Raw genomic sequence first — 24,353 nt, forward strand, 5'->3', positions numbered from 1 at the left:
AGGACTCAAGCAATTGTGGTACGCATGATTGCTGCATGCCGTGAGTATAGAAATGCAAGTAAGGCGACTCAAAGTGGAAGGTAGGGAGGTGATTGCAGAACCCAACTATGGCGGCTTCACTTTTCCGCTGCGCTCCAAGCATGCACCTCGCTGAAGGCCAAGCACCGCTTGCGAGACACAGCTTTGTGGAAAGAAGCCCCTCCGTTGCTTTTCTTTACTGGTAACGTGATATTACACGAGGTGGTGGCGCTGGTGGCTGGGGAGTTGTTAGCACATCACCTGCGGGTGCGACGGTGGGGTACTTTAGACACTCTCACATCGTGTTTAGCTCAGTTGATAAATTTATAGTTAGCCCGTGTTCACTACAGCCCACGGGGCCCTTTGACCCTACACGCCAAGTTTTACTGTAGGGTGCCTAGGCCCTGAGTGGCCGAAAAACGAATTGCTCGGCAAATTTGTTACTGAAAGCATCGCAACGTCCCAAGAGCACTACAAACTGAAGGAGGTACAGTCTTCGCCCTTTTATTTTATTGACGACTTCTAGGTCTTTTGAAGCGAGTCGCTGCATCCAACAATCACATTGCACCCAACAAAACACTGTTGCGCCGCACTAGCCTAGCCTTCCCGAACCCAGTAGTTCCGCAGCAAGACACAACACAGTGCACCAAATTACTTAGTATGAAGACGGCTTTATAAACAAGTGAATTCACACAGTTGAGGCGCTGCATGCAAAGGCAGACCGTAGACACATCATACCCTCTTACATGACAGAGCGGAGTTGGGCTTGCCTTCCTATCCTAGCTTTGGTAGATAAATCCAGCATTCTTTTCCCCAGTGGTGATTGCTTTAGTTTGCAATTTCCCAGTATTCTGAGTAAGAAGAGCTGCGAAGGCTAGCCGGTGCACGTCGCTTTCGCTGCAATAGCAGTAGCAGCTGCAACGGCACGGGCCTGCAGCTCCAGCCGCTGGTACAACACTCCTCATCAGTGATCCTACTAGCTTTTCCTCTATGTTTTAAGGCCGTTTCTTATTCGAGACACATTTAAGCCCGGTTGGGATCCTTTTCCTGCTTTTCGTGCGTATATAGTTGGGGCAGTCCCGGTATCCGCTGCATCACCCGCCGCTACACAGGTCTCGTGCCACACCATCTTTTTGCAATTAGTCGATTCTTCAAGGAAAAGTTGGAGGGATATATTTTCCTTTCATACTCGAGCAATCTTTGGTGGGTGGCTTCTAGATATAAAACTTATCGCACTTCGTAACCCCCAGAACTGTGTTGGGGTCAAGAGCAAACGGTCTGGGTATAGATCTAGTGTGCCGCCATGAAAGACGATACAGCACAGTCGCCGCCTCCAGTCACCACAGCAGGCCTCCCAGCTGGCTTTGGTGTCTTAGGCGAAGCATTTACAGCCTCCCCAGCAGCAGCAGCAAATGGGTGCTTGACCCTCGGGGCTACAGCAGCAGCAGCAGGCCACGCTGCTGCCTCATCCACCCTCTGGCTAGTGGATTCTGACGGACAGAACTGCCTTTCAGGAGGACCGTGGTCAGCCCAAGTCAACGCAACAGCGGCACAGCAGCAGCAGCCAGCGGAACTGCAGCAGCTAGAATACCTGAAGCAACGGCGGCAGCAGCAGCTGCTTCTCCTGCAGCAGCAACAAGCACAGCAGCAACACATACACGAACAACAGCTTCGGCAACAGCTTCTGCTACAACAGCACCCCCCGTTGCAACAACCCGTCAATCCTCAAGTTCTGCAGCATCATCTGCAGCTGCAGCAGGTGCAGCAGCAGCAACAGCTTCAGCAGCAGCATTTGCAGCATATAATAAGTCAGCAGCTTCTCCAAGACCAGCAAAGTCAAAGAGAAGCGGAGGAACAGCTGGCAAGACAGTTGCTGCAGCAGCAGGAATTACTAAAGCAGCAGGAGCTGCTGCAGCAGCAGAAGCTGCTGCAGCAACAAGGCCTTCTCCAACATGAATTGATACAACGTCAGGAGCTCCAGCAGCACCAGGAGCTTCAGCGTCAGGAGCTGCAGCAGCGGCGGCAGCAAGAGCTTCAGGAAGAACGGCTGCAACATGTTGCACAGGAGCAAGTTGCTGCGCCGGCGAGTCCGGAACAGATTTCTTCCCTGCAGGACCGGGGAAAAGAGCAGCAGCAGCTTCTGGCTGTGCTTCAAAACGATCAGCGGGAGCAAGATCAGCAAGAGGAGGCTTATCCGGCAGCGGCGGTCAGTGCGTCTTCTGCCCCCAAGCAGCAAGAGTCCAATCCCAGCAGCACAGGTAGCCCCCCTTCTTCAGGTGGGCTTCCAGCATCAGCTGCATCTGAGTCTGCAGCTTCAGACTACCTTAGCAGCAACAAAATTGAGGGTGAGGCCGGCCCTAGTCCGCCTTCTTTGCACTCTTTGCCGGGCGCGCCAGCGCCTGAAGTGGATGCAACCCAAGAGCTTCCATCAGCAACAGCAGGAGCAGCAGCCGTTTCGTCAGCATCCGAAGCAGCAGCAGATCCAGAGGAGGGCTTCTCTTCCGCCCTTCCTTCGAAAGTACCCCGTGGTGTGTGGTTCAACCGCTCTACAGGCTGCTGGCTGGCGTGCGTTTCTGGCGTAGGCAAGAGGCTGCATGGTAAGTGTTGCTGCTGTCTTCCCGGTGCAGCTTTCTTTTTATTTACATCAGGAGCAACAACAGGCGTCACGTAGCAATACGAGCAGCAGCTATACTGGCTTTTGTGGGGGGTGAGCTGCATCTGCAGGCCGCACGTGCGCCCCCGTTTGCCTCTGTCTTTTTATTGCTCAGTGTTCAGCTCTAAGCGCTACGGGCACGAGAGAGCTTTCCAAATGGCTGTTAACTGCAAGGAAGCAGATAAGGCCCAAGCAGCAGGAGGGGTAGGGGGGGCCTCAGAAGGGGCTTCAGGTGGCCCTGGGGTTCCCCCCCAAGATGTGTTTGCTGCACCTACACCGAAGGGTCAAACCGCCGCCGCCTCGCCAGCTGTGGCGGGGGGTAGCAGAAGAAACAGAAATACTGCTGCTAGGAGGCAGCAGCAGCAGCAACAGCACCCTCATGTTAGGGCATGCTCCCCAGGTGGCAGCTCAAGAGGACCAGATATGTATGTCACGACAATGCGGCAAGGTGAAGGTGATGATGATGAAGCCATGGACTCCGCCACAGACACTCGAACGGATGAAGGCTCCGTAGGCTTGTTCTGTTGTCTCTACGCAGGTGTTGTCTTCTTCGTGGGCCTGAAATGGCTATATTGCTACTGCCGGTAAAGCTGCTTCTTGAGGGATGAGGCCGTATGTGTTCTTTTGGTATGTGCCGCAGCATGCAGCAGGACTTATCGAACGATCGAAGAGACGTCGGGTCCTTTCTTGTAGGGCACAACGGCACCTGCAGTAGCAGCGGCACCTGCAGCCAGCAGCGGCACCTGCAGCAACAGCGGCATCGGGCATTGGCTTTGCAGAAGGGCGTTAGGTGTGTGCTTTGTGACGCAGGGCGGGGGGCGGAGGCAGCGGCAAGTGGCCTTTACTCTAGCTTGGGTGGTCCTGAGGAGGGAGGCTCCCAGAGGGGCAATGGAGCCCTGTGCAGTAGCAACGGTAGCAGCAACACGGGCAGTATGAGGCCTGCGACACGCACAAGCAGTGGAGGGACATATGAAAGGCACAGAACAGAATCTCTTCTTGACGGGGGTGAGGCGTGTGCTCAACTAATAATCAACTTTTTATCGATTTTTTGAAGTAAATCGGTCATTTGGGGACACACTGTAGCTGGCGTGCTACTTCTGTGGGCTGCCTCTTGGTGTGTCCGTGCTTAACTCTTTCTCGCACAGCGTTTTTGCCATTGCGTCTCCCTTCAAACACCTTTGCATTTGTGTGTCATCTTATGACCGTTTACCCACCGTCTTCTCCCACTGTGCTTACTTTTTTCAAACGGCCTCTGCGTTTTCCGCCCCTAAGCTCCTGGTTGTTGGCTCTTACATGTTTGCCACGGTTTAGTTAACAGAATCTTCCGCTCCCTGCAGCATGACGCCAGCTTGTTTGTGGGTGGCTGATATTTTCGAGCTAGCATTGGTCTTCTCTGTTATTGCGTTTGTGTTTTTTCACGGGCTTCGCGGTGTCTGGATATGTTTGCATTTGTATGATGTTGCTCTGTTTGGTGCCCTTACCTTTTTTCTTGTTCAGTGCCGAAAGGGGTTTGGTTCAACTCTCACACCAAGTCGTGGACCTGTACCACGGCGGGTCCCAAGCGGCAGCTTCTTGTCTTCTCTTCAAACCGCTTTGGTTTCGCCGAGGCCCGCAGAATGGCCATATCTGCGAGGCTTGCGTCTCTCAAATTAGAGGGCCTCCCAGTGCCTCACTGCCCTCTTTTGTACGAGCCCCCTGGGGGAGTGGGGGCTTCAAGGGCTCTTGCGGGTCCAACGGGAGACGGATCCCAGTTACCAGGAGCGACAGGTTTGGGGGGCCCTTTAGGGGTGCCAGCTGAGGGATGGGGTGGTTATTCTCCTCATGAGGGAGGAGATGATGGTTATGGGGGACACTTGGGAGGCGTCGCCGGAGCCCGCAGACGCAGGAGGCAGCGAGACGGCGCCCCTCATTTTGTGAATTGTCGTCAAAGGCGCGGTGTGGAGGGAGATGAGAGCGGGTCGGATCCGTGGGATGCGTTCCGCAGCGGCCTACCACTTGTTGCAGAGAAGGTGAGGGGCTCTTCAGTTTAGCACCTCCTGTTGTCCTGCTGTATGTCATATAACTTCACAGTTCATCGATCCGATCTCTGCGCAGTTGTATCTGCCGCACGAATGTGTCCCTACCTGTCCTTGACTCTCCATTGCAGTGGTGCTTGCGCGTTCGTCAGTGCACTCCGTATCATCATGATCTAGCAGTTTGTCAACCATCTCTTCTGTCCTCACGCAGGATACGGCATCATCCTCCACTACAGCAGCTGCAAGAGGCGGCGGTTTTCCGTTGCGTCGTTTGTGCGCGTCTGAGCGCCGTTTGCTAGAAGTCGGTTCAATAGCGCTGGAATTGTTGCTGAAGGACCTCTTGCGGCTGTGTGGGGAGGAACTAGCTGGTGCTGCTGCTTGCTTCACCTTTCCCGTCTTCGCTGCAATCCGCAGGGCCATCTCGAGGACGCAGAAGGCTTCAGACCCTCTTCAGTTCCAGAGCTTGTTCAAAGCTTTCTCGATATGTGTGCGCTGCCAGAAGCTGCCAAGTCGGCTGGGTCCCAGGCAGCAGGCAGAGCTGCTTACTAAAGTTCTTGCTGCAGAAAGGGTGTACAAGAAGGAGCAGGAGCAGCAGCAGCAGGCCCAAGCAGCATCAGTGGATGCGACAGCGGACGCAAGCGCTGACTCTTCTGCTGCGTCGGCTGCAGGTGCCAGCACAGAAGCAGGCGAGCACACAACAGTTGTGCTTAACCCGGCAGAACAAAATGATGCAGTAGAGGCACGACCAGCCACACCGGGAGTAGAATCGTCAGGTGCTGTTGCTGCACAGCAAGCAACGTCAAGCGACGGGGGGCCGGCAGATGCAACAACGGATTCTGCCAGCGCTTATGCAGCAGCCACGCCTGATACGGCAACTGTAACTGATACAGCGACAGCAGACGCCGCCGTACCAGTAGTAGCTGGCCTAAATGAGGCATCGGCAGCTGATGCAGCATCTGCAGCCATCGGTGTGGCAACAGCAAGAGCACCGGATTCAGCGGCAGCAATGGCCATTGACGCAGCTACTGCAGGAGTAGCAGCAATTCAAGACGAAGCAGGCGCTGCGCTGTGCGCAGCAGCATTTGCAGCTGATGCTTCAACTGTGATGGAGATTGGCCCAGTTGTCACGGAAAGCGAGGGCGTCGCTGAGAGCGGCGTCTACGTTGTAAATTCGAGCCCTGTTGTTGTTTCAGTGGATGCAGCTGTTGCTGATGATATTGCAGCTGCTGGAGAGTCCACTGTTGTTGCTGGGACGGTTGCAGAGGGCATGTTTTCTTCTCCATATGTCTCTGGCGCTGTTTACAGTCCGCATAGACTAGAAGCTGGATCAGTGTCTCCAGAGGCAGCACTAGATGAAGGGGCGGCTCAACCACTTAAGGCAAATAATAGCGAACCTGAACTGGAAACGGCCGCGGCCGGAAGAAGAATCGAAACAAGTGACGACAGAAGTTCTGAATATGCAGCAGACCATGGAACTTCAGCGTTGTCCACGGCGGCATTTACACTAGCAGCCGGTGGATGTGCCGCGTTGGCAGAACCTAGGGAAGCATTGAACTGCATAGCAGCAACAGAAATACCTGTTGCAGCACCCCTGGCAAAAGCAGTATCTGAATTCGATGCAGTGCAAACGAAACTGCCTTCAGACAGGGTTGAATCATCTACGCTTTGCAGCAGGCAAGACAGCCTCGTGCTTGAAGAAGGTGCACAAGATGGCCCTCCCAGAGGCTCCAGCGGCGCCCCTACAAATGTTTTTTAGCGCATGCAAAGGGCACCGTTGTTGTGTTGCCGCCGTTACGCCTGCAACAGCTGTTACATCTGCTGCAGCTGTCGTCATCAGAGCTTTTGGCGCATTTGTTTGCCGCTGGGGACCCTGCATTGCAGTGAGCCTGGCAATGTAATGCACATGAATGTGTTTTGTTCTTTTCTACTTTTTTTTGCTTTTCAGTTGAAGTGGAACAGACCCCCACTTTTTAAGAGGTCAGCCTTGCGCTGGGCAGCAACACCCCCATGCTGCGCCAGCAGCGGTGTTTCCCCGTCTCAGCAGTAGCAGTAGTAATTCATGTCTCCCTTGCACAGAGAACAAACTTTCATTTAATGCAAAGGCGTCCGTTCCATCGCCCCAGAATTAGCACTACACTGCAGCTACTGAAGCACCGTTCTTTAGGTGCAACAACAGCAGCGGGTGCCCGTAGTTGCTAACAACTCCGCAATGTGATCGGCTACGACACTTCTGGGCTTGCCAAAGCCTATGTACTATTAACAGATGCAACAAGGTGTCATGCCCGACGTAAAGCAGTAGTTGTCTGAAATGAAGTCGTCGCTGGAAGCCTGTTTGCGCCGCAGAGGTCGTCGAGAGCAGAATTCAAACATCACAAAATGTCCAACGAAATCGCTGCACAAGTCAAATGCCTTCGGTTTACGGTTTGCACAACTTGCAACAAGCAAGGGCAGCAGAATCTGTAAGCGTGATGGGATCGGCAGGTTGCTGCTTTCGGTTTGCAGCAGCCACCGCTTCGCCAGGTTACTGCCTTTGGTTTGCAGCAGCCACCGCTTCTACTCGCTTGCGCCTCTGTTGCAGCCACTGTTTAGGCTTTTCTTGTTGCAGTGCGCCAGCCAATCTTCTGCTGACTTTATGGATCGTGAAGTGCATTCCTTTGGGCTGCTGTCCTTCCCACTTACAGTAGTGTTCCTTTAAACTGCGATAGAAACGGATACTGATTATATTCAGCAGCTCCAAAGCTGCTGAATATAATCAGTATCCGTTTCTATCGCAGTTTAAAGGAACACTGGGCTGCGTGCAGCTGGACGAGGCTTCTCAACAGCTCCACCAGCTCGTATGTTTTCTTGCCCCTGCATTCATCCAAGTTTGTTGTTTTCCGGCATATCTGCAAGGTCGCCGTATTTGGCAATGATAACACAACTCGCAAAGAAGCCGACAATGCGCAAGATGGCCCTCCACTTGGGAGATATGTACTCCCGAGGGGCTTCTCTCATCATTCCTGGAAAAATCATCGTCAAAATTCTGGCTTAGAGAATAATCAGGCTTTGAAAAGACGAAAGGCTGTGGAAGAAACGCCGCGTTGCTGTTGCTGAACAGTCTTGATAGGCAATAGGCACTTGCAGCGGGCTATGACTCTGACGTAGAGTAACCAAAGAGGAAGGGCTTCAAACACTCAGAACCCGAAATATTTTCATCAATAAATCAGATCGAAATGTTTTTGATAAGTGTATACACCCCGGCATCTCAGTGAATGATCGGCGCATGCAGCCCGTGGGGTTGAAAGCCTGCCCAACCTTCCCTTGCAGGCAAATTCAAATAAAAGAGGGAAAGAAAGGGCTCAACTTCTACTGGGTGCACCTTTAGGTACTGATAATCATCACACAGTTTGGCCGCAACAGACACACCGGATCGTTCGATATTTCAACATTTCGGTGCTTGTTAAGAGTGAATGCGAAACACATAGTGGGTTGGGCAGTAGAGGGCACGTTAAACGAAAGCAGAAGTGGTAGTTTCCTTAACATATGGGGAAGCGAATGGACTGCGTTATGGATGAAAGTTTAAGCCCCAGCGCTGGAAGCCGCTAAATTTGTTCAGGTCTCACTGGCATTTGAAGCGGCAGAGCTGTGCCCAGCCACTTCAAATGCCAGCGATACGGCAGTGTAAAATTTGCCAGGGGAAGAATAAAAGATGCCAGGCACGTCACAAATCGGAATGTAATCACAAGCCATCACTTGTAATTCTCTGCATTCTTATGGAGGGAAGAAGAGCGCCCATATTTATACTTCACCTCTTTTCAAACAGTAACCCAGCCAAGCATCTATTGACTGGTCTTGCGTGCATGCAAAAAATTGTGCACAATGATATGTTCACTTGCTTACCTTGCTGCTTGCTCTCTGGTCACCATTCTTAGCCCACGAGCGGCCCTTTTCCCCCACTTTTGGGCTTCCCTCGGAAGTGGTTTCTGTGGAGACCGGCTACTGAGGCTAATGTAGACAATATAAATCCTATGAGCTACTTCACTTTGCTTCCATGGTTCCATGGCATGATGCTTGCAAGGGGCAAAAGACTATGAAGTAGTGCGATTATACATGCACTAAATAGTTTTCCTGGAGGTTCGGGTGGTTTACGCTTCCAGATTGCCAGCTTTTTCCTATGCCTGAGCCAGCCAAGCCTGTGGTCCTTCGGTTGTTTCATTTTTCACTGGAACTGTTTCTGTCAGTACACAGCCGCAGCTAGCTATTAGAGGAGTGAAATGCACAATTTTGCTGCAACCTTGGGCCGTCCAAGTGCGCGTCTTTTGGCTAACTGAAAATATCAAAGGTTCTTCCTCTAAAATTGTGGCTTCTTGGCCACCTGTGGGCTGTGTAATCACTTCAGAATAGCAAGGGCCCTCTCTATGTTTCTGCCTTACTCTGCAATCTATTAAGATTTAGTTGTGCCGTTTTCCACACCATGGAAGCAGCACTTGAAGCATACGACGCAGCGGAAACTTCACGTCCTTGATTGGGTATTCTATATAGATTGATTTAATGATTTACAGTGAAGAAATTCTCGGTTGAGCGGGCCCTTCCTAGATGAGTGTATTGAGTTCGTGCGGTGTAGCAGCCACGTCGTTGGCCCGGCAGCAACAAGCGGCTCCGCAGCTGCACAGCGCTTCATGAAGTTGTACTTCCTCGCCTGTCAGAGCATGTTGTGACGCAGGCAGAAGGGTTAATCGCAACTTACTTGTATAGTTGATGTGAAATGGAGTCATTTGGTAAGCAATTCTGTGCTTCTCCTTCAGGAGCCATCGGTGCCTTCTCACCAATCCATGGACGTTGAGCTCAATGGCATTGGGTAGCAACGGCTAGCCCGACACTCACCGTCGAAGCAAGTTTCCACCTGCGACGCACTTCACCTCTTTTGCCTAACGCGTTCCCAGAGTGTTCAGCCAAAGCGGCAACTGTGCAGTTGACCGGAATAGTCCCACTGGCTGCAAGAATTTAGTTGCACGCTTACTTTAAAACTTTCTACAATTAGGCAGGACGATATGTCTGCATGTTGCACACGGACGCTTCCTAGGCAGACCGACAGGCGTCAAAGACGTGGGGCCGCTGCCACTATCACAGTTGCTAGTCCGTTTTAAAGCTACCTTGAAGGCGCCGATGCCCTCTAGCATGCCTACTGCTACGGCAACTGCGCATGCTGCTGCGGCGATCCATACGGTGGGTCTCTAATTTTGAATGGCACATGGCTACTTGCTGCACTGAGAATAGCAGCACAGGAGAAAATTCCGAACAGCTGACCACATTCAAGGCAAGGGCACACTGAAATTACTTTATATTTAGAGCACGAGATGTACTTGCACTACTTAAACGGTTCCTCTTTGTGTTCAAGTAGTGAAGCTTCCATTGGGGTCGCGTAGTTGGTCGCGTGCCCAGCACCCGGTGCCACATCATGAAGGTCAAGTTCGTTTACTTCTCCCCAAGCATCGTACTCACTTGTTTTTATTATTAACGTTTTTTATTTTATAGTATTTCTTTTGTTTGACAACGGTAGAGGACAGATTGGCCTGGTCACTTAAGTGACACCATTGGGGTGACTGGTGGTCCATTGCCCCGGCGTTCCCTTTGAAACCTCAAAATTTAAGCTCTATTTCCTTGAAAAAATACCTCCATATTAAATTGTAAGCTTTATTACTACATGTTTGTTAACTTTCCTTCTCCTGATCCTCTGAGATATGGACAGATACTGCCATGCATTATAGTACCTTACTCGCGGGCACAACCAGCATACCGGCTGCCTAACTTCGGCATTATTTGGCACTTTACTTCCATTTTCAAATCTTTGGCCGAAGATAATTATGTTTTTATCCCTATCCCTGAAAAACTGGCCAGGCGCAGGCTGGTGACAATCGTCGAAGGACTCAAATGTGTCAAATCCCCGCTGGAGCCACGCCAAGACCCTCAGGACCTCCTAAGGTAGCATACGGCACGAAACTTCAACTATTCAGCAGTTTCTGGTTTTTTTAGGAAGGCTACAGGCCGAATTGGCCTAAAAATGGCGCGGGGAAATCTTTCAGTCTCTCCGGCTAACAATCGAGACAGAGTTGCACAGAGCCCCCAAAAATGGGACACAGAAGGTTTTAGAGCTCTCCACAGAAGAATAGTCGCCTCAGAGGCTCCAGTTGTCTGTGAAGAGCAGATGCTGCTGCCGCCCGCACCAAATAAGCAACTCCAGATGCTGTTGCTCCCAAAACTCAGTGAGGGGTCCTGCGGCTACGAATCCCGGGAGCAACAACAGGACGAGTTGGCTTTGGTCCAACTGCAGGAGCAGCAGCAGCAACAGGAAGACCAAGAAAAACACCGACTGCAGCAACAATGTAGTCAGCTGGTCCAGCCCGTCGTTCACCAACAGGACCCTCCACAGGAAGACCAGCATTACAGTGACACGCACCTTCAGAAACGGAAGCAGCAAATTGGTAATCAGAACCAGCAACTACAGGTTGATCAAAACAGGCGGCAAGCGCCGACTCCTAACGAAGACGAGCAGCAGCGCCGTCTCCTTTGTCAGGAAGAGCAGGAAAAGCACCACCTGACAGGCTACTCAGCTCGCACAACTGCAGCTACAGATGTGGTGGAGAGCTTCTCGGGAAGTTCAGAAGTTGTGCCGTGTTGCATGTCGACTCTACCGCTACCCACAGCAGCAGTAGAAGCCGCAGAAGAAGCACGGTCAACAGCAGCAGCTGCAAATGTTGGTGCATTGCGGAAAGCTTCGACCCGAAAGCGGCGTATCAGGAACAAAGGAGCCCAGCAACGAAAAATTAAGCTAGCAGAGGCTGTTGTTGAAAACTCCTTAAGTTCCCCTAGTCGTGATGCAGCAGAGGCAGAACTGAGAGGCACAGAGGCAATGGAACTGCTCCAGGAAACGACAGCAGCGGCAAATGCTCCTTACTGTGGGGCAAAGCACGACGAGGTGATGCAGCAAGATGCGCCCGTGCAAGTGAAACCTCGAAAAAGGTATAAAGGAAAGGCAGCCCCTGCCGTCAAGCGCAGCACGCAACAGCAGCAACCGCAGCGGATACAGGAAAAAGAGCAACTGATGCAGCAGCCTAATTCTTTGCATTCTCCTGCTAAGCAGCAGAAAAGGCGTCTGCAAGAGCTGCAGCAGGAACTGCAGCAACAGCAGCAACAACAGACCTTTTCGCTGCCCATCCAACGAGCAAATGTACAGAGTCTAACAGAGTGTTTGCCGATGCACGCACAGCGTGACTCTGCTGGTGGCAGTGCTGATCTGTGGGTGATGCCGGCAGCGTTGCTAGCTCCTTCTCAGGAGGGGCAGCATCTGGAGAAGCAGCCGCAGCGGCTGCAGCAGCAGCCGCAGGGACCGCCGCAGCAGCTGCAACCTGAGCCGCCGCCACAGCAGCAACAGCTGTGGCAGGTTCGCCCGGATCACTGCCCCATGGTGCATACAAAAGAAGGATATGATATACAGCGCCACCTGACTCAACAGGACAAACACGGTATTGAAGAGACTTTATCAATGGTCTCTAAAGCGCAACCGCAACAAATGAAGCTGCACCAGCAAAAGGAACAGTTGATGTCGCTGGATGGATCCGTCCACCCTGCTGTCGTGCACCCGGGAAGGCGGCAACGGACTACTTCATCATGTTTCCAGGCAAGCCATCAGGCACAAGAGCAGCAACATGTTCTTTCTGAGCAGCTGGACCACCAGCCGCTGCAACGCTCGCCAAAGAGGCTAGAGCGGCAGCCAATGGAGCGCCGGCTTCTGTGCATGCGACGCTGTTACTCTTATCCGGAGCTGCCATTCGTGTACACGCAGGAGGAGCTGGAGATTGCAACAATGTTAATATGCCGGCAGCAGCAGCAGCGGCCTCCGTCGGCGCAGCAGCTACCAGAACGAAGCCCCTGGCAGCAGCAGCAGATGCTGCAGCAGCAACAGCAGCAGCCGCAGTCTGCTGAGTTTGGCTCGCTTAATGCACAAGACGAAACGTGCCGCCTCGTGTACACACCCCCAGCCTTATCGAATCCGTCACCAAAAGCATGCGCCAGATATCGCTGTGATACTCATAAGGGCCCCACTGCTTTGACAGCGTGTAAAGAGGTGTATGAGGCCTTGGTACCCACTATGCGTTCCATCTGCGGAAAAGCTGAGCATGCGCTTCTGCAACAGAATGTTGAAGAGCGGGTACCTTTTACTGTTGCTGCTGCAGCTGCTCATGAGCCTGCCGCTGTCCATATGTCTGGCGACCGTGCAGCTCCCTCTACTGTGCCAGTGGCCGCAGCGCCCACCAATGCAAGCGTTTTCCCTGAGTTTACTGCTTTGCTTGTTTCTCTTGCGCCTGATGTCGCTGCCAAGCCTGCTACTTCCTCGCCTGCCGCTTCCATGCCGTCTGCTAAGTCTGTATCCCCCGCATCTGCTGCTGCTGCCTTTGAAAAGGAGAACAAGCCCTCCCCCAAGCGCTTACCCATGCGCAGTCAACCAGTGACGTCGAGTCTTGAAAGCAGAAGACGTGTGGCCCATAAAACTTTTGTCTGCACTGAAGAGCTCAAAACGCAACAGCAACGCTCCACGACTAATTCCAGTAGTAGTAGCAGCATCAGTATCGGGAGCAACAATAGCACCAGCTTCTGGTGCAGCGTAAGGCTCGCGGACGACTGTTTTCCTTTCCAACAAAAACCCAACATGAAAAAGAAGCAGAAGATTGCCTCGAAGGGAAAGCCTAACTCTGCAGCGGGCGCAGCAGGCGCAGCAGGTGAAGCAAAAGGAAGCCCTGCAACGGCAGCTGACTCAGCAACCACGCCTGCAGCAGCTGCTATAACAGTGCCTTTGACGAAGGTGAAGGCGGCAAAAATCGTCAACCAGCAGGTTCTGCAACAGAAGCTAGCAGTGCAGCCGCAACTGGTGGGCCAACAGAACAGCCAAAAGCGTTCCCAGAGTTGTGAGAAGCAAGCGCTGTCTCAAGCTAACTGCCAACAACAACAGCAGCTGAATGTGCCGTTCGATCTGAACAAGCGGGAGCAGCAGCAAAAGGAAGAGCACCAAAGGCAGCAACATTACTGTCAACAAGAACAGCAACATCACCCACAACAGCAACAGCAACAACACAAGCGCACAAAGGACAAAAGTCAGCAACAGGAGTACGTTCAGCATGCTCAGCAGTCAGATGGGCCCATTGCCGAGCAGCAGCAGTGTGCCTTGGAAGGATTGCAGCAGCGACAAAAGAAGCTAAGATGCTGTGGGGCGCACATCAACCAGCATCCAGGAGAAGTGCTTGCGTACCCAGATGCTCCGCATGCAGCTGCAGCTGCGGAGCAGCAAGCAAAACTATGTGCTCAACAGTGCAGGAAGCAACTGCAGAAGCAAAAACAGAGGCAGCAAAAAAAAGAACAGCAACAGCAGCAGGAACAAGTGCTGCAACGGGATCAGCAACCGGACCAAAGCCAAGTCCTGCAATCTCAAGATGCGCAACATCCGCAGCAACTGCACCGGCTCCAACAGCTACAGTCGCAACAACAGAAGCAGCTGCAGCACTTGCAGAAACAGCTTCGCCTGCAGCAAGAGCAACAAAAAGAACAGCAAATGTTGTTGCTTCAACAGCAACAGCAACTCCTCCAGCAACCAGCGTCAGCCCCTGACTTGTCTTTCCAGCTCCCAAAACCGTCGGGCTGGATGCTCCAACAGCGGCCCACATCCCAGCGGCAGCAGCAGATGCAAGAGCAACTGCAGCAGGGGCAAGCGCAAGCGCAAAATTCTGTGCATCTGGAAGATGACGCTTTGCAAGTGCACCTGACGCCTGCACGGGTACCTGACAGTCAATACGCTCAGCAATATTTGCTGCTTCAGCAGCAACTGCAGCAGCGACAGTTGCAGCAACAGCAAAAGGTCCTGGCTCAGTCTCACCAGCGTTTAGAGATGCTCTCTCACGCATTGCACCAGCTACAGGCTTCACAGCCGCAAGAAGAGATGCAACATGAAGCAATAACCGTTGCCGCCAAGATTGCAGGACAGCTTACCAAGCCGCTGAATCCTGGGCTATCAACGGTAGCATTAGACGCAGCTCCGGCAGCTGTAGCAAATACTGCTACGAAGCAGCAACTGCTGGAAATTTGAGCTGCTTCTCAGTCATATTTGATGTAGCAGACCGTTTTTTAATATTACGGACTGCACATCGCGCCGCCGCATGTAGCAGCGGCAGGCGCATCACCAGACGAAGCATCTGCAAATGCAGCAGCAAATAAACCAGCAAAGGTAGCAACAGTAGAGGTTAGCAATGTTACCTTTGTCACCGTCAGTGACAGGCACAAGAACGAACTTGTTACACTCGAGATACATAGCTTCTGTAAAACTGAATCATTCGCGGTTTCTGTTTGCTCTGCTGACATCTATTGGTCCATTGTTGGAGACTCTGTTGCTTTTTCTGTTTTTTAAATTCTTATAGAACCCGCTATTGCTGTCGTGGTGAGCCATCCGCCGCGAAACGGCTGATGCTCGACTCATTGTGGCTGCTTTGCCCATTCGCTGCGGTTAGTTGCAGAAAAAAACAGCGGCACAAATAGCTGCTCCCCCAGGTGATAATATCTCTACAACAGCATTCTAGGAAGTGCTTGAATGTCCCGCCCTCTTCCTTTCCAAATAGTTGCTCGCGCAGTTGATGATATCGTAACAGCAGCGTTCTAGTGAGTATTTGAATACCCAGCCCTGTTGTTTTCAAAGCCACGCAACAGCAGCAGTTACAGAAGCATATAAAGCCCATGCAGCTGATGCTGCTGCAGCTGAACTCTCTACTGGGAAAAGCATGCATCATGCAAAATGCTGTGCAACCTGCGGGGCAAAGCATGCAAAAAGCTCCCCTCTAAGGGGATGTGTGTGACTCTCAATAGGCGTACTGGTTTTGCTGCCAGAAGCTTCCGCTAGTGTGACCAATACATTTAGAGTTTGCCATTACCACTGGTGTTAAGGACCTCTGTAAAGAGCTTTTGGAAGGCGGCAGTTCGAGCAAGCAGGAGCTGGACTGCCTTTAACAGCCATTGGCAAGTGAAACCATCGAATCACTGTTACTCACACAGACGGGCATTTGCTCGCACTTTTTTGGTTAGGGCCTCAAGGGAATTTGGGGCAGCAGTGGATTAGCACCTCCACTGCACTTTTCGCCAATTCTTCCGTCACCCCGGGTTTACAAACGAACGAGCTCGTAGCTGTAGTCCCCGGCGTTTGTACTGTGCCTCGCAGTAAGTGGGACGCACTAAGGTCCTCCTACTTTAACAGTTCGAGTTCCTTCTTCTCGCGCTCGGCTTTCCGCTCTCGCATGCATCTTGCACCACTGCAACTGCAACATTCAGTGACTTAGCCGTCAGATGGCATCTGCAGTGCTGTTGTCATTAATAAATTTCATCGTTGCTGTACATAGCCTGTTTATCACGCGACTATATTGCTAAACGATGCAAAGACAGAAGTGCCAGCAGCAGCAGAAGCAGCCTAAACGGCGCAAACCCTGTCGGGTGGCAGCCCGTTAATTTCGAAGCATAGTCATGCGTGCTTGCAGCACTTCAGACATTCAAAAAAATAATGCATATCTCCACACAAATGCAGGCATATTCTTAACGTCTCAGTAGGTTGCTATGACCTGAACTGTGGGGGGTGGTTGTTATACAGAAGGCGACGTAAACGAAGTCCTGCGGGGACTGAACAATAATCTACGGATGTATTTAGTCCTAAAAGCACAAACTTGATGGCAGTTGGCAGAAGAAACATTTAAAGAATTAGTTTTAACCAAAAGGCTACGAGCGAGGGAGGAGGCGCGGGGATGCTGCAGCACCTCCTGTACCACCCTGTGTACTTCCGTACATTGCACAGGTGGCGGTGAATAACGTCCGTCGGTTCTACTTGCATCCTTAAGCTGTTATTAAAGCGTAATTTTGCAAAAAATTAGGATAGAGAATAAAATATTTGGAAAACAATGGCGCTTTATTTGCTGAAACAACAAGCGAGGCTGGGGGTCGGCTGTTCGCCCGGGCGCGGGCTAGCAGGCTAGCTGCGCAGAGACTGCATGTTCCCCCACTGTACGTGCAGGGTGCGCGTGTTGTTGTTCGTGATGGTATCGGCGCGCGTATGTCTCACATCCGTTATTTAGAGGCTACAACGAGACTGTCTGTTGTGTCTGTTCCATAGAAAACCAAAATGTCTGGCCGAGGAAAAGGAGGAAAGGGGTTGGGAAAGGGAGGCGCCAAGCGCCACCGCAAGGTGTTGCGCGACAACATCCAGGGTATCACGAAGCCGGCAATTCGCCGTCTTGCCCGCAGAGGTGGTGTTAAGCGTATCTCTGGTCTCATTTATGAGGAGATTAGAGGCGTGTTGAAGGTGTTCCTGGAGAACATCATCAAGGATTCCGTCACCTACACCGAACACGCCCGCAGAAAGACCGTCACCGCTATGGACATCGTGTACTCCCTCAAGAGGCAGGGCCGCACCCTCTACGGTTTCGGTGGCTAAATGCGCTGCCACTTCCTTTCTTCTCCCTAGGAAACAGGGACAGCGGTTCTCCGTGATGCACGAATAACGAATGCGAAACTAGCTTAGGGAACTGTCTATACACCCCTGCCTCGACGGCGAGGCAGGCACTCTTTAGGCTTCACTAGAAGCCACCAAAACTATTTTTCCCGCCAAGTTAAATTGCCTGTTGGCTGGCCAGTTCGGCCCAGCCCCCGAAGCCTGAACTGTTGGCTGGGGCTCTCAGGCCATCCAGCATTCAGTCATGTCACTCCAGAAAGTTTTTTTTACAAGTCCACGGAGCGGCCCCGCTGTGTGAAAAATCTGCACAGGGCCGGGCTGTGGGGCAGTGCCCCCATTCGATTGTGTGTGAACAAATGAGCGAAAAGTGCCAAGGGAAATGCAGAGATATGACTGCGTGCTGCTGCGCTGCTGCAAGTTTGCTGCGCTACTGCAGCCCCTGGACTGGCACATTGCTTTTATTCTAACTGCTGCAGCTCTGCTGCTTTCCTTATATCTACCGCAGGAGGAAGCCAGTGGTCAGAATACGCAGTTTGGGGGAAGTTCTTGCGAGTCTGGAAGCAGCAGCGGGAAAGGGGCAGCGCTGCCTTTCGCTTCTGCTGCTGCAGCAGCAGCAGCAGCAGCAGGCGGTTGCTGCGGCAGCCTGTCTAAGGCGCTTTCGAGCGTCTGCACTGTTATAAGGTTGCATGCAAAGTCCCTTTTTAGCTTGCGGGGGAGGGGCTTTGCAAATGCTGCTAGTGCTGCTTCTGCGTCTGTCTTGCTGCAGAAGACGGGAGTTCGCATTTCCCCATTATAGTTCACAGCTAGAGTCCACGCGCCCCCTTGCCCCCCCACTAGACTCAGTTTGTACACATACCGGCCTCCCTGCTGCTGCTGCTGCTGCTGCTGCTTGAGGGCTCTGATCGCTTCGGGAACTGCGCCACGGCGTACAGGAAGCAGGGAGTAGACGGGAATGCCGGTGAAGTTTGATTTTGTTTTGAGTTCGGCGGAAAGCGTCTGAGTAGATGGCAGCAAAACGAACTTTGAACGGGAGGCCAGTGCTGCTGCTCTGCGGCCTTGCAGCTGCAGCAGCACGCGCTGCATGCAGCGCCCCACGAAGCTGCCCGGTTCCCCCGCTGCTGCTGCTGCTGCTGCTGCTGCGCGCCGGCCGCAGGGGTGTACGTACCGTAGCAACGGGTAAACGTCCGCCAAAGATATCCAAGAAATGGATGCATGCGGAGGCTCTTGGGAGAAAGCGTTCATTATGCTTTCTCTGTAAGCGCATGCATCTTCTTTGCTCATGAAAAACACGCCAACAGACAAAGCTGCTTCGGCGGGTGTGCACGAAGCGGCCCCTGCTGCTGCTGCTGCTGCTGCTTCAGCTGCTGCTGCTGCTGTCGCCGGACGCTGCAGCGTATGTGCAGATGGGTAGATGGCTGGTATAATGTTTCCCTTCTTGTCCGCCACATAGTAGACCACGCAAGCCCGCAGAAAATCTGCAATGGCCTTGGGATAGTAGTAATCGTATGCTGCATTTTTGCTGCTGCCGCTGCTGCTGCTGTTGCTGCTGGTGCTGCTGCGGGGGGAATTACGTGGTGACAGCAGCAGGAACACAGACTCTCGAATCCGTCGCAACTGGCCAGCAGCCAGGCGGACAGAGAAGACATGCAGACGCTCAAGCGGAGAAGGCAACAGCGCAGCAACAACTGGGGCTCTTGATGCTGCTGCTGCAGCACCAGAAGCAGCAGCTGCAGCAGCTGCTGCTGCTGCACTTGGTGGAGCAGCAGGTCCTGGCGGAAGCGTCAAAGCTACATGCCTGTTTGTAACGCTGATGGGGAAAGCGGGGAGATAAAGGGTTAGAGAGCAAACAAGAAAGAGCGCACAAAGAGGCGAGAGGAGGCGGCGAAGGCGATGGCCGCAGAGTTGACAAAAAGGCATTTCCCTCTTCTGTTCGTGAAGGCAGAGAGAGATAAAAAGAGAAAAGAAAAGACAGAGGCAAAGACTCGCGAATGCAATTGAAGCAGAAGACTGGGGAAACTCGGGGTTGTACAAGTGTGCGGACAGACGAACAGAAACAAGAAAAAGCCAAGAGAGGTAAAGGCTGAGGGGAATCTAAGAAACACACTGGAAGTTCGACAAGACTGGTGACTACAAAGACAGAATAAGATCAGGGCAGAAGGAACACAAAGATCTACAAAGGCGGGTTGGGAATGTAAGCCAGAAATACCTCGAGAGAGGTCTCAGCCAGATGAGCTCGAAGCTGAACAGGGATTGCGAAAGCAGCCACGCTGGCTTTATTTCATGCAAATACACAAATAAATTGGTGCGTAAACTCAGGAATAGAGCAGTTTTGTTTGTATGTGTACATTCGTGTGCACGTTCGTGCTCGCAGACGGGCAAAGGGTGGCGTCGTTGAATGTCGGAACTCTGGGGCAACAAAAGAGAGAAAAAAGGACAAAATGCATTGAAGAAATAAAGGAGCTCAACGCAAAAGACATACAAGGCGGCGTCGCCGCAACAAAGAAGGAAAGACAGCAAGAAACAAGCCAAACGCACCGCCTAAGGAAAAAGCCACATGAAAGAGAACGGAAAAGTGAAGATCCCAATATATTATGGAATAAATAAAAAGGAATTGAATAACCTTTTAGCAGACAGAAGGACAATAACTTGCGCTGGCAGCAACCCTAGCATGTGACATTGGGGCCCCCAGAGACGGTGAACTGCCTAGAACAGTTCTCATCGATGCATTTGGAAAAAGATGAACTTCACAAAACAACTACTTCAAATCGATAAAAATTTGGCTATTTCAGTTGGATTTATTTTTATCGCTCTGATGTAGGGGCCGGAAGGCATGAAAACATGTCCTAGAGCGCAAGAGGCGGCTTATGGTGCCAGAGGTCTCATCTGTTTTCTGTTGTTTCTCCCCACAGCATTTAGTTAGGTTTTACCATTAGATACAACAGCAATGTGGATATAGAACTAAGCCTTAGCCGAGGAGCTTACTTGGTACCATACTGGCTAGCGGATAGCGCCTGTGAAGAAGTGGTTTACTGAAGTGGATGAGCCTGCCTTCTAACAAGAGGGGATTTGAAAACTTATCATGAAGCTTGAAGCTGTTGAAAGTATTCCAGGGCTCTACTGAATCCCTGGGCCACGCTGCGCCGCAGTAGGGTACTACGTATAGTTTCGCATCTGTGCTTGTCAATCAAATCAAGGGAGAAACAGGAAAACTAGACTGGAAATGAATGGTACATTAACCGTCCAGACGCAACGATACAGGCAAGCGCCTCAGCAATCTGGTTAAAGAAGTGCTACATCTTCTGGAGGTCTTTGGTAGGAGGCATATGCTGCAGTTCCCCCTCAAAAGGTGAAGCGACACGGAATTGGACTATACATAACTTGCGTGCACGCAAAAATAATGTCACGTGCGTCTGCTTGCTTTTGTCGAGGCTTTACCCGTGAAGAAGGAGCTGACGAATCTTGTATATTCCAAGCATTAGGTTAATCTTGCTCATAATCACATTTGAAAAAGTGGTTGTTCCACTTCCATCCGTGTGAGCCTTTGTATTTCACGCTATAATGCTCGTAAGTTGTCACTAGTAAGCATCATAGTCGCCGAGCTTTGCTCCTGAATCTTGATCACCATCGAATAAATGCGTTTTCAGTGCCTGATTCCTCTTTCTGACTCATCACGGGAGCCGCAAATGGAAACGTCGGTATGACGAACCACCTTGCCGCCAACATCGGCTAAATATCCTTGCATGCTTCTAGCTTTTTGCTTTTGAGATAATAAATGCCTGCATTGCTTAGGCCTTTATATGCCTTTACGAAGGGGGAGATCAAGTCAGTGATCCATTCCTCCCACTGAAGTCACATCATGTGGCAGTTACCCCATAAAGAGACAACTGCGCTAACAGGCGGCCCTGCGGCCAGCAACATGATGGCTTGCTGTGCTAAAGTCGCTAATTAAACTTGATGGAGATAACACCTCGTGCCACCAGCTTAACACGTTGAGGTTTTTCGAAGTATCATCCAGAATTTGTGTCAAGTTACAAGGCCCATAATTGTCTTGAGGTGCGCCTTTTCTGCATTGCCCAGCTTCCGAATCCTGCAGAGTCGCATCCCCGGATATCTTCACTGCCTGGTAAGTGCCAGGCACAACAGCAAGAATTCCACTTATCTCTGCAATTCGCTTTTAGCCCGCGTCTCCGCTGTTTGCGCATTTCTACCGGAGGAGTGTCTGGCGGCATACTTGGAGCTGTCGAGCATCTCCAAACTCTCGCCATTCTGCAAGCCTGCCTAAGAATCATGAGTCAGGCATGCAGAACGCAGCACTGCAATCTGGCCCAGAAATGGCCATCAGGGTCATATAATTCAGAATACATAGACTGACGTAGTAAATAAAAATGAGGGAGTCAGCCCTTGTGTGACAAGGCCCGGCGTGCGTTATAGTTTAGCCCAGGGTTTAAAGCTGGAAAGCGGGACTGAAGTTGCAGTGCGCCGCATGCCCATGCAGTGAAACATTGGAAGTGGGCAGATGTCTCCGGGATGTTGGGACTCGCAATAATGCTGCCTATACTTTTGGCGGCTAACTGTGTCCCTCTTCATCAGTACTGCTAGCAGTGGACCCGTATATCCAGAAATAGAGAGAGACGTGGGAACTGAGCTGTGCTTCGCTCATTACAAAGTATCTCTTATGCGGCGAATGGTGTGCGTCACGTGGCATCTTCCTTTGTCCCTTTAATGTCCGACTGTGCTGGAAGCACATTACCAGCAGTACCATCTATTCTTAGGGATTCTGTTTAAGCTGAGAGAGTAATGGGCAACACACACACACACACACACACACACACACACACACACACACACACACACACACACATATATATATATATATATATATATATATATTATATGTATACATACGCACACTCACAAGACAGTGCTGAAGTGCAATCCCTTCACATGGTAATCTCAGGCTAGCATCAGCGGCGCTGGAACAGTGAAAGCTGCCTCAAGCTTTCTTTCCCTTACGTCACGGAGAAGACGGTATCTGCTCAACTGATGCTCTTTGTAGCAGTCCATAGCGAACACTTGCAGCAACAGGCAATTGTTTATCACTTTAGATGCCCCGTACAGTGTATTCCACATATTTTCAATATTCAACTGACGCAGCAAGAACGATGAGGACCACGCGCCTACCAGAGCCTGGAATAACACGTTCCCAAGCTCCGCACGGTCAGAATCTGCCAGTCGTCTTCGTTTTTTCCAAGCATACATCCAAAGAGCCCATATCGGCAGTAGCATTTTCTTGTGCTTTTACCGCCGAAGCTTTTGAAGGCGCACATTCAACGCCTTGTCACATGTCCTGTGAGGTACATCCCACTTCGTGAGGGCGTCCTGGTCTGTGTTGTCCCACCGATTCGTCAGTGGCTCCTGATTCACAAAAGCTCCCTATAGCAGTTTTCAAATTTTCAAATTGTATGTGCCAGAGAATGCAAAATGTCTTTTGAACTCCTCACGTTCAAACGGCCAAGTCATGCATAACTGGCTTCGGTGATTTACTCTGTTGCAAAGAGAGCCAACGCCGCATGCCTTGGCTTTTGTCACTGGCTAACACGGGTTACTACTCCCATGCAAAATTTCCCGCCTTTCCAAATTGCTTTTGGGCTTTTGCACGTCAGGAGCCCACAAGGAAAGCGCAGGTCTCTCCAGCCCTCCTTGTAGGACATCACCGATTTGCTGAGGAGGCACCGCGGCTTATATACCCCTGAGAATACGTTTTTATTCATAGATTATGTCCAAAATATACTCTAATTATTTTCCGGCTAAGAAAACCGCCAAATCAGCGCGGAGCCCAAGCTAACTAGGTTCAGTAGATTCTGCTCTACTCTTCTCGAGCTTTGTTTGTTTTCAGAACTCGCTCCACTTATTTTGTTGCATATTTTGTTTCTTGCAATGCGTTGGCTAATCAATTTATTTTCATAGTAGCCTGTGTCTTTCTTGGCGTGATTCGTCATTGGACTGTTGTGGGCACTTAATAGACTGTTGAAACGCCTGCTGGATTCGCTTGATTTTGTATTGTTCCCTCCACCACTAGGTTTGGGCTTCCACTCGTCACTGTTGACGCAAACTACAATTCTGACCTGAGGCCTTTTTCCACCAATTCAGCATCAACTTGTCAGTTAAACGCTCCTTTGTTTGCTCCTATAAAATTTTGGCCTACAGTGCTAAACCTCACGCTAGTTGAAAAAGGCACTTTCTTTCATTTGATAGCGTTGTTTCACTGGCCAGTGGAAGAGGTTCGGAAATGAATATACATCTGTCGCACAGGCAGCGATACCTTAGGATAGGTTTCCTTAGCTAAGCGCTGCTTGGCAGACCTATCGAGTCCAACGTTTCTTTTATCCCAGTTAAAGGGGTTCCTATTCAGCTTCCAAAAATCCTTATGCGTTGCGTTCGAACATTAATTGTAGGCCTCAACGCCCTTTTAGTACCTGCCTTAAACACCTTTAAGTTAGGTAATGAAAGGGCGCACCTATTTTAGACACGAACTTAGGGGCACTAGAAAACGCTCGGAAGTGGTGCAGGACAGAAAATGACCTGGAAGCTACTAGTGAAACAATTTCAGCACTTCACAGTCAGTGGCAGCTATGTAAGGCCAGTCTGTCGGCTCCGTTGTAGACCGTCCTCCAGTGAAATCTCCCCGTAAATGGCACATTATTACAAATTATTCCACAAAAGGTGCAGGTAACTTGATAAAGTGTTCGCCTTTCTATCTTTTGGCCTTCTGAAGCAAATGGATAAAACCTCGCATGTGTACTCGAAGGTGGGCTGAGGGCACCCGCTGAGCATCTGGTGGCATTCACTAACGATACTTAAAAAAGGCCACAAGGGCGAATTCATCCATGCTAGGGAGTGGTTGGTGTGTTGAAGATTTTGGTGGGGGATGATCGGGAGTACACCACTCCACAGCAGCTGCTCTTGTCGCACTGGTTTTATGCTTGCTAAAATCTCATTTTTGTCGGAAAATGTTTAAAAGACTCACAAGAAACAGCATTTGCAGCTTCTCTGACCTTCTGAGGGAAGAAAAACAAGAATTTCATTTTGTCTATTGCACCCTGCGGCGGCGCGAAAACTTGACATCCCGGATTTTCCAGTATTCCATACATACTTA

At 51.1% G+C, this 24,353-nt stretch overlaps 4 protein-coding genes across 4 annotated transcripts; 3 read left to right on the forward strand and 1 right to left on the reverse strand.

Annotated features, from left to right (window-relative positions):
• Positions 1 to 1,321: 1,321 nt before the first annotated feature.
• ETH_00028070 (uncharacterized protein) lies at positions 1,322 to 6,442 on the forward strand (the record flags this gene model as incomplete). The annotated part of the gene is made up of 6 exons (XM_013377716.1): positions 1,322 to 2,615; positions 2,787 to 3,181; positions 3,312 to 3,360; positions 3,482 to 3,676; positions 4,169 to 4,680; positions 4,898 to 6,442. 6 exons carry the CDS (start codon positions 1,322 to 1,324, stop codon positions 6,440 to 6,442), a joined length of 3,990 nt encoding a protein of 1,329 aa, XP_013233170.1.
• Positions 6,443 to 10,726: 4,284 nt separating this feature from the next.
• On the forward strand, positions 10,727 to 14,800 carry ETH_00028075 (uncharacterized protein; the record flags this gene model as incomplete). The annotated part of the gene is made up of 1 exon (XM_013377717.1): positions 10,727 to 14,800. One exon carries the CDS (start codon positions 10,727 to 10,729, stop codon positions 14,798 to 14,800), a length of 4,074 nt encoding a protein of 1,357 aa, XP_013233171.1.
• A 2,067-nt stretch (positions 14,801 to 16,867) lies between these two features.
• On the forward strand, positions 16,868 to 17,179 carry ETH_00028080 (histone H4; the record flags this gene model as incomplete). Its single annotated transcript, XM_013377718.1, has 1 exon — positions 16,868 to 17,179. The coding sequence occupies one exon, from the start codon at positions 16,868 to 16,870 to the stop codon at positions 17,177 to 17,179; it is 312 nt and encodes a 103-aa protein (XP_013233172.1).
• A 537-nt stretch (positions 17,180 to 17,716) lies between these two features.
• ETH_00028085 (uncharacterized protein) lies at positions 17,717 to 19,114 on the reverse strand (the record flags this gene model as incomplete). Its single annotated transcript, XM_013377719.1, has 1 exon — positions 17,717 to 19,114. One exon carries the CDS (start codon positions 19,112 to 19,114, stop codon positions 17,717 to 17,719), a length of 1,398 nt encoding a protein of 465 aa, XP_013233173.1.
• Between the last annotated feature and the right edge of the window lie 5,239 nt (positions 19,115 to 24,353).

The sequence above is a fragment of the Eimeria tenella genome, genomic scaffold (genome assembly GCF_000499545.2).
Source record: "Eimeria tenella Houghton genomic scaffold, Eth_scaff60, whole genome shotgun sequence".
NCBI lineage: Eukaryota > Apicomplexa > Conoidasida > Eucoccidiorida > Eimeriidae > Eimeria > Eimeria tenella.